Source organism: Lactuca saligna, chromosome 4, assembly GCF_052625555.1.
Source record: "Lactuca saligna cultivar CGN05327 chromosome 4, ASM5262555v1, whole genome shotgun sequence".
NCBI classification, from domain to species: Eukaryota; Viridiplantae; Streptophyta; class Magnoliopsida; order Asterales; family Asteraceae; genus Lactuca; species Lactuca saligna.
The window spans coordinates 81,135,590-81,145,116 of NC_136420.1; the positions used below are offsets into that span (position 1 = coordinate 81,135,590).

The 9,527-nt window shown below is 35.3% G+C and overlaps 1 protein-coding gene across 1 annotated transcript; it reads left to right on the forward strand.

The window, feature by feature from the left end:
* Positions 1-2,448: 2,448 nt before the first annotated feature.
* LOC145039803 (uncharacterized) lies at positions 2,449-3,183 on the forward strand. Its single transcript, XM_078987813.1, has one exon. The coding sequence runs from the start codon at positions 2,449-2,451 to the stop codon at positions 3,181-3,183; it is 735 nt and encodes a 244-aa protein (XP_078843939.1).
* Positions 3,184-9,527: the final 6,344 nt, after the last annotated feature.

A 9,527-nucleotide genomic window follows, 5' to 3' on the forward strand; every position in this document is an offset into this window, starting at 1 on the left:
TTTTCCATATTTTCACTATTTTGACTTTTCCCGAAGCCCCGGTATCAATTTTAGCACCCGAAACACGTCCCGAGACCCCCGAGAAGCCCGAAAATTTTTTCTTTTCGGTTTTGAAGCCCTACCTTCGTAGAGCCCGGTTTTCAATTAAGCTCCCGGTTTTCAACATAGAAAGACATATTTAAAGCCGAAATGTTGTCCAAATTACTATTTTAACCCCCGGTTAACTTAAGGTGAGTTCATTATATAGGAACAATTGTATGTTATGTGTTATATGTGCTATGTGCTTCTCAGTGTTATTATTCTGAGTTATTCTCCCATGTTATTTTATTCGCTATGTTTATAGCAATTATAATACCTTTGACCATGTGGTCAGTGAAAGGACTTAGATTCACATTGGTACTGGTACGTAGCCTCTGGCCATGTAGAGCATGTCTCCGTAAGAGAATGACTTCTATTCTATGGCATTGGCATAAGGTTTGATAGAAATGGTATGTAGCCTGTGACCATGTAGAACATGATTCCGTAAGAGAATGAACTTTATTCTATGGTATTGGCAAATGGTTAGACAGGGCTATAAGACTGAAATCTACCTAAATTTTAATCAGAAATTGTAAGTCTTCTGTGCCAATTGGGCCAAAGCTTTATTGATGCATATCAAGTATTGAAATCGTTATGTCTCATTGAAAAGTATATCTTTGAATACATTCTTTGATTGATATGGACGCTTGTCACATGATTTCACATATGTCTTCTTGTTCCCTTCTGCTTTTGTCATATTGGTATATGTAAGGCATAAGATTATATTGTATCTATCTATTGAATTCACTAAGCGTTGTCGCTTATTCCTCCCAATTTTTAACAATTGCAGGTGATGAGTATTCCAATATAGCTTTATACTGCTGAAAGATTTCGAATAGTTAATAGTATTTCTCTGTAGTTTTTAATGTTCGTGTATGTATTTGAATAGTAGATTCCTGGGTAGACATGAAATGTAATAAAACTTAGTCGGTTTGTATCCAATTCATTGTAATCACTTTTTGAGGAAGTAACTTAAGAAATCTTTTGAAATAGTATGAAAGTTTGGGTCTTTCATAAATACGAAAGTGGGGGTCTTTCAAAAACTTTATGTTGACATAGAAATTTCAAAGAAATATGAAATTCCATGGATCAATAGATAAATTTAAGGTTTGAGTGGTTATTTAAGATTTTACACGAAAATGTCGGATCGACTATTTCAGATATGTGCACTAGTATTTTTACTATTAGATTGTTAATTTTTAATTGTCTTAGAGGCTATTCATTATCTAGTGATTCACCAAATATATTTTATAAAACTATTCTTTAATGATGAATATTAGAATCAAAGTTTGTTTTCGATGTGGTGATGCTTATCATAAAGTCAGCGAGTATACTTTTGAAAAGAACTCCATTTGCGTTGACAACATAATGACTCGTAATGATAAGTGGATCAAAAAGGGAAACTCTTTGAACTGTCTTCCTGATGATTGTTATGATATTTTTCTAAAGTGAACCATTGCAAGAACAGATTTGGTATCTAGATAACGATTGCTCAGGACACATGATCAGATTCAAGTCTCTTTGGTTTGATTTCATAAAGGACGGTCCTACTGTTATGTATGGAGATACAAAATGATATGGATCCATTAAGTGTAATTATGTTGTATTTAAGAATGTCTCTTACGTGAAAGGTCTTCAGCATAATCTCATTTCAGTCAGCCAATTGTGTGACGTTGGCTACGAAGTTCTTTTCAATAAGAGAGGAGGAAAAGTTGTTGACCAAAAGAACGTTACTGTTTTGATTGTAAATCAACATAATGACATTTTTGTTTTGGATATCTTTTCCGCTGACAACTCTCTTCGTCACTGCTTCAACTCTTGTGCTCAGTCTTATGTAAATGGGTTGTGGCACAAGAGGTTATCTCATTTAAATTTCAAGAACATATCAAAGATTTTGAGGAATCAACTTGTAAGAGGAATTCCTAAGATGCAATTTGTAAAAGATAAGCTTTGCTCAGTGTGTGAAAAAGGACAGAAAATCAAGTCTTCCTTCAATCCGCTAATGAAATCATTTCACTCATTATGCAATAGAAAGTTCTCTATGACCACAAAGTCAGGCAATTACGTAGTAATCATGGAACTGAATTTAGAAAGTCCCCCCTCGAAGATTTTTGTTCAATCTTAGGAATTTCTTATAACTTCTTTGATGTTAGAACTCCTCAACAAAATGGCATTGCTGAAAGATGAAACATAACTTTCATTGAAGCTAGAAGAACTATGGTCATTGAAGCTAGTCTTTCTTTGTCATTTTGGGTTAAAGCTGTCAACACAGTGTGTTATACCCAAAACCAGTTCATCATTGTTAAGCGACATAGGAAAACGGCCTATTAGCTACTTAAGGGAAGGAAATCGGGTATCCCTTATTTTCATATGTTTGGGTGTGTTTGTTACATATTGAATCAAAGAGATCATCACTCAAAGTTAGAAGCTAAATCTGATCAAGAAGTGTTTCTAGGTTACTCTAGTGTATCCACGGCTTTCAGGGTATTAAATCTTTCAAGCCAAACTACTAAGGAAACAACTCATGTCACTTTCGATGAAGACTCATTCATTCATGATCAGATTGATCATCTCTCATCAATTCTGAATGAACTTACTTCCAGTCCTTCAGATAATGTTCCTGAGTTCTTTCCAAATGACATTGAGCATGTTATTCCCAATGTAGATCAAATTATCAGCTTGCAACCTATCTCCGAAGATCATCTTGTCATATCTGAACAAGATGAACCATCAAATCAAGATCATTTTGTTCTAAACAACATGAATGAATGTCCTAATCCTAGAATTCTTCGAGATCATCCTGAATCTCAAATCATTAAAGATGTAAGTTCTGGGATTCTCACTCATAGCAAAGTCAACAGCAACTTCTGCATGTTTGTGAATTCTATCTCGATGATTAAACCAAAGAATGTCGCTGACGCCCTGAAAGAAGATGACTGTATCATGGATATGCAGGATGAGCTGGATGAATTTGAACGTCATCGTGTGTGGGCTCTTGTTCCCAAACCTCAAAGAAAAACTATCATTGTCACTCGTTGGCTATTCAGAAACAAGATGGATGAATATGTGATCATCTTAAGAAACGAAGCTAGACTTGAGGCTTAAGTTTTTTGTCATCTGGAAGGGTTAGACTACGATGAAAAATGTTCTCATGTTGCTAGACTTGAAAGTGAAGAGTTTCAAAATCATGTATATCGTCTTGATAAAGTTGTCTATGGTTTAAAGCAGGTACCTAGAGCAGGGTATGACACACTAGCGAACTATCTTCTCGCAAGTAGTTATAAAATAGGAAACATTGACAACACCTTGTTCATCAAGAATTCATGATCTCAAATCATTATTGCTTAAGTGTATGTTGATGTTATCATTTTCGAATCCACAAATAAGAAACTAAGTTCAGAATTCGCTGCGGTCATGGCTAAGAAGTTTGAGATGAGCATGATGGGTCAACTAAATTTATTTTTAGGTTTATAGATTAAACAACTAACTGATGGAATTTTTTTGTCAAGATAAATATATTATAGAGAAACTGAAGAAGTATAGTTTTTCTTATTTCAAGTCGGCAAAGACTCCAATGTCCTATCAGTGTCTATTGGTGTTGATGTGAATGGAACTCTGTATCAAGAAATGATAGGCTCACTAGTATTTTCCGTTACTTAAATCATACACCCACTCTTTGGTTATGGTATCCTCGTTATTCTAAGTTCATTCGGGTACGATACACTGACTCTGATCATGGTGGTTGTGGCATTGATCGTAAAAGTACTTCAGGAGGAGTTTAAAAATTCTTGGAGATAGATTGGTGAGTTGTTCCAGCAAGAAGCAGACATCAGTGGCTTCTTCTACTACCAAAGCTGAATATGTAGCTGCTAGAAGGTGTTGCACTCATATTTAATGGATTAAAAATCAGCTATTGGATTATGGTTTAAACTTCTTAAAGACTCCCATCTGTTGTGGCAACACCAGTGTCATTCAGATGATACATAATCCAGTGCATCATTCCAAAACCAAGCATATTGATATCCATCATCATTTCATTAAGGACATCGATCAAAAGGAAAAAGTAGAGTTGTTCTACATTCCATCCAGTGATCAGTTTGTTAACATTTTCACCAAGGCATTAGATGGGAAGACTATAAACAAATTGATTGCAGATCTTGGCATGCTTTTATTTACTTAGTTTTCGTAAGCTACGCTTCTAATATTTAAGGATCTTTACATAGTTTTCGTAAGCTACGCTTCTAATATTTAAGGATCTTTACATAGTTTTCGTAAGCTACGCTTCTAATATTTACAAGTATTCTGTTTTCTTTCTTTTATCTATCTTCCAGGCCAATCTAACATTTATCTGCACCTCCTTCCTCTAGAGTTTTCACGAACTGGAGTTATCTAAAGTGTTCTGAATGCTTTGATGTTGAAAAGAATAGTGGAATCATTTCCTCTTCTTGTTGATAATGCCTTTTTTCTCCTCCCCTCACTGTAATGGATGCAAGGAGCAACCATCAATGTAGTGAGAAGACTCACCTCGGATGAAGAACAACCCCTAAAACGTTGTTGATGCACACTAGCCTCTAACCCTGAGCCAAAACTCACAATTAACCCAATTAGGAACTAATTCCAGACTCTCACTCATTAGGTCTAAAGGTTGACCACTAACCAACCCATCAACAACCTAAAACGCATTAGGCCCATCAAGGCCCAATAATGAATGGCTCTCACAAGGCCCAACTCTCAAGTCCAAGTGACAAGCCCAACTCAAGGGCCCAAGGCATAATTATAATATTTCTCTGCTCATAGTCTCTAATTCACAAGCCCAAAGATTCAGGCCCAACCCTCAAGATCCATAATAAGATCCAACCCAAATGCTTGCAGTGACGTTACACGGGGCGTACCTCTCTTGGTACGCTCAGTGTACTCATGCGTGCATGAAACTGATCGGGAACACCAACCCAGTACGCGGGGCATACTGGAACTTACGCTGGGCGTACACCCAGTTTTGCTTTAGTCCTTTCTCTTGGTCTTAACCCGTTAGGACCTTAACTCATTTCTCAGATCCGGACTCCCTATTATCTCTTACACCATAAAGTCAGTGACTTTAAGACTTTGCATGGCTGATTTAGTCACAAACACTCATACAGTCATCCTCTTTTCTCGTAAAGCTCATATCTCATGCATAATTTGATTCTAACGCCCAAGATTGGATTTTTATGACATTACTCCGCTAAATACACTTGAAGGGTGTTGATCATGGTCTCTGGTGCTCAATATCTCATCAAGTCTCCATCTTTTTGTGATAAAACCCTAAAATACTCTATAAAGATGCATAAATCAAAAGAGTGAGAAAGCTTGATGCTTTATACCTCAATATGAAGCTTCCCACATAGATATTCTCATATCCAAGGGCCTGGACTCTCACTCCTTCTTCTCCAAAGGTTCTTCTTTACTTCAAGAACACAAGAATTCACTCACAAGCTCTCAAATGCACTCACATGCTACAAGAATGAATATTTAAGGTTAGGAGGGTTGTTGTCTGAGATTGGAGGCCAGGAATGAGGCCATCTCATTCTTTATATAGGGACACTCCTCAATTAGGGTTTTTCCTTCTGCACCTAGTACGCCCTCCATACTAGGTGGCTTTGCTTAAAAGTCATGCGCATGAGTACGCTAAGCATACACACACATATGCCCAACGTACTCCACTGCCACCATTTTCAATTAAAGGACTTATCTTGCCCAATCTTCAAATTTTCATCGCTTCCTCGATATAACCCTGATTCCTACGAACCTCAAACCCATGGATAGGTAACGAGATGACCTATCCTAGCAACTCATCGCAACCCCAAGACCTCCTCATGCCTGGTTTGCAGCACATGAACCCTGATCATAGACGATCCGAAACAGGATGTTACAAATAGTTAGTTGTCTAGTCCTTAAATGACAAAGGGTTATTCACGTCCTTGACCTCCTAGTCTGAGGTATGACATGGTGCCAATTCGAGATAATGGAAGATCTATGATTCTAGACTGTAACTTACTCTATGATGTAAGGGTTAAACCGCTTCTTGTTGATGGGTTATCATCATTAATGATTCACGTTGATTCCACCTCAGTGTGACTGAAACAATCCGTTCTCTAATTTTCTTCTTTAAATTTTTATGATTCAGCGTAATGTACCATCATGACTACAACAATCCATTCTCTCATTTTCTTCTTTAAAGTTTTATGATTTAGCGTAATGTACCATACGTTGATGAGAGCTTGAAAATCTATGTCGATGATTAAGCTAAAACATCACAGCTTATCACACGCATCATACCCACTCTTTGCCTTTATTCTTCTAATAAAAGAAGTTAATGATTCAACATCTAAAACCATACGCTGATGAGTACAATTCTATGTAAATGATCAACTATTGCAACAACACAATAGCATGATACAACTATCTTATCCTATAACTTTATTTGATTTTTTCTTTTTATTTCAGGTTACTTGTTGTCACCTTAAAAAAAGGAAGACGATGTTTATTGATGTTGTCAAAAAGGGGGAAAAAAGTTTAGTTCATTTATTTGGTCACTTGATCATTCACTGATTAGAGCGGGAGTAAAATCTAAAGGGGATTTGATATCAACATTCTATTATCTCCTTATCATCTATCATTCTGCTGCAACTCATGATACACTGATTGTGTCCGCTACTCTGACTGTCTCTATTGTTGATGACCAAAATTGGGAAGATTAATACATCTTCTCAAGGGGAAATAGTTTCAAAAATGCAATAAATAAAGTTCTTACTCTCAGGGGAGCACAAGTTGAAGAATCTATTTAAGATTAGTTTTGACATCATCAGATAGGGAAGATTATAAGGTCACACCTTATGGTTTGATGAGTCAAACACATTACATGTTGACCACCAGCACCAACATCAGCGGCAAATCAACATCAGTGTCGGTGCCTCAAGTCTTGTCAGCTTTAACATATAGTTTTATAATCTAATGTAATCTTTGTATATTATGTAATGATACAAATATGTATGGAATAGATAGCAAATCTAATATCTTTGTGATGAGGATTGGTTCTTAGTATAGATTAGATGCAATCCATTCAATCAAGGGATATACTTGTATAGATTAGTATATATTCAATACTAGGGTGAAACCCTAATGTTAACGTCTTGGTGACCATTTTTGTGGCAATCCCTTTTCTTGGTGAAAACAAACCCTTTCTTGGTGAAAGACAATTTGGAGAATTCTTTGTGTTCTTTTTTTTTTGTTCTTTATTTACTTAGTTTAGTTTGTTCTTGTTTATCATACTTGAAGTGTATCCGATAAATACAAACCTTCACCTTGAATAATAGTATTACAATCATCCATACTACCATAAATTCTAGTCCTATAGACATACAATACATTGTTGTTCTTGCTATAATTCATTAATTATATTAATGATATACAACCTTATCACATTACCTTAAAGACAACAAAACTATTTTAGTCTAGCACAAATATGTACACTAACGGTACACAAACATCCTGCTACCCAATAGACATACAATGTCTCTAACCATGCTATAAAACATTCTACTTATTCAGAAGGCATAATAGACTTACATTCACATTAGCTACTATTAATTTCTATAACGTCTTTTGGTAGTAATTAATATTACAAAAACTAGTAATTCATCTGGTGATAGTAGTAATATTATTATAGTCACCAAGACTATCATCACTCTTCTGCAATAATCCTTCAAACATAGTGTTACAGACATTGAGTCTAACATTGATTTGCATTTCTCGACTAATGGTATTACAAACACCAAGGCTACCCTCATAAACTAGTAACTTCAATCATTTGTATAATTACACAACACTAGAACTTCAAATACCCATTACCACTTCATATTTATTAACGGTATACAAGTATAGCCTTCAAAAACTAATTCTACCATTACATTGTATTAACCAATATCATTCTACAAGTATAGTGTTTAGACACTAAGTCTACCATGGACCTGTAATTCTCAGATACCAAACTACTAACTAAACCCGGTAACCGTTTTTACCAAACTAATTTAGTTTCCAAATACAATCACCTAACGAATTAACCCCATAAATCGTTAGCCCAGTCAACAAACCTCGGTAAAATAGGTATATAGTCATTATCGATCAAATAAAGCATTTGACTTATCATCGGGCTCATAATAGCACCATATCACGAATTCTCATAACACATACTTGGGTCTAACAACCCTCTACAAGGTATTATATAATCATATTTATGTAAAAACATGATAAAAGATACCTCCATTAATCCCATAATTCAACTATTGCATCTGACATCCTCTATATATTTAGAAACAAAAATAACTTTCTTTACGCTTTAAAAATCACGATACTTTATCTGTGGAAAATCCTAGTATATAAAAATCCTTTTAGTAGAAGACTTCCTCAGATAAAATCATAAGGATGTCATAATCAATACAGATAAATAAGTTACAGAGTAAAGACTTAATGGTCCTGATCACCATTGCATACTTTCTCTTAATCACTCAGCATCCTAATCAAGTTCCAATAGCTTAAGTCTTGATACATGTGACGCATACAAACCGAGTGGGTCAAGTTCGAAAACCTGGTGAGATACATAGGGATTTCACCACACAATGTTATAATATTTATATATATATATATATATATATATATATATATATATATATATATATATATATCATTACTTTGAAAAAAAAACAACTGTAACCAAACAATATATAGATATATCTCCGACTTGGAAATCTATAAATTCGCATACATATACATACTTACCCCAATCGATCCTCATAGATCCTAGTCCACGATTATCAGGAAGATAAATCGTTCAAATAAAAGGGCTTGACTACATACAACCCCTAAGGTACTCCACTAGTCGATTATCGACCTACTAGTACTCCACCAACATACCACTACTCCTATATCCTATCACACAGGGATATAATGTAACACATAGTATAGTGTGGAAAATCACCTAATTAGAAGACCTAAAGAAGCATAACAACACCCACTGTAACGACCCAATTTTCAAAGTAAAATTTTCATTTTTAGAGTAGTCAAACATAATTCCATACATTAACCCAAATATAATTGTTTTCAAAACATAAGTCAGATATAACTTTTATTCCAAATATTAGAATGTCCCATCAAACACCTGTTAGAGAGTGCACGTCGGGCCATCACGCCTTGCCCTTGCCCTTTGGATCTTAAGTACCTGAAACCATAAACAAACATGTAAGCACGAAGCTTAGTGAGTTCCCCAAAGCATACCCCAGACACAATCTGCATAACATGTTAGCTATTAAAGCTACCTCTACCGCATAACACATACCAATTAGCTATAAAGCTACCTCTACCACATAATACATATCAATTAGCTATAAAAGCTACCTCTACTACATAACACATAT

Bases quoted from the DNA above. Each gene is read 5' to 3' on its own strand.
- LOC145039803 (XM_078987813.1), top strand. From the start codon at position 2,449: ATGTTTGGGTGTGTTTGTTACATATTGAATCAAAGAGATCATCACTCA.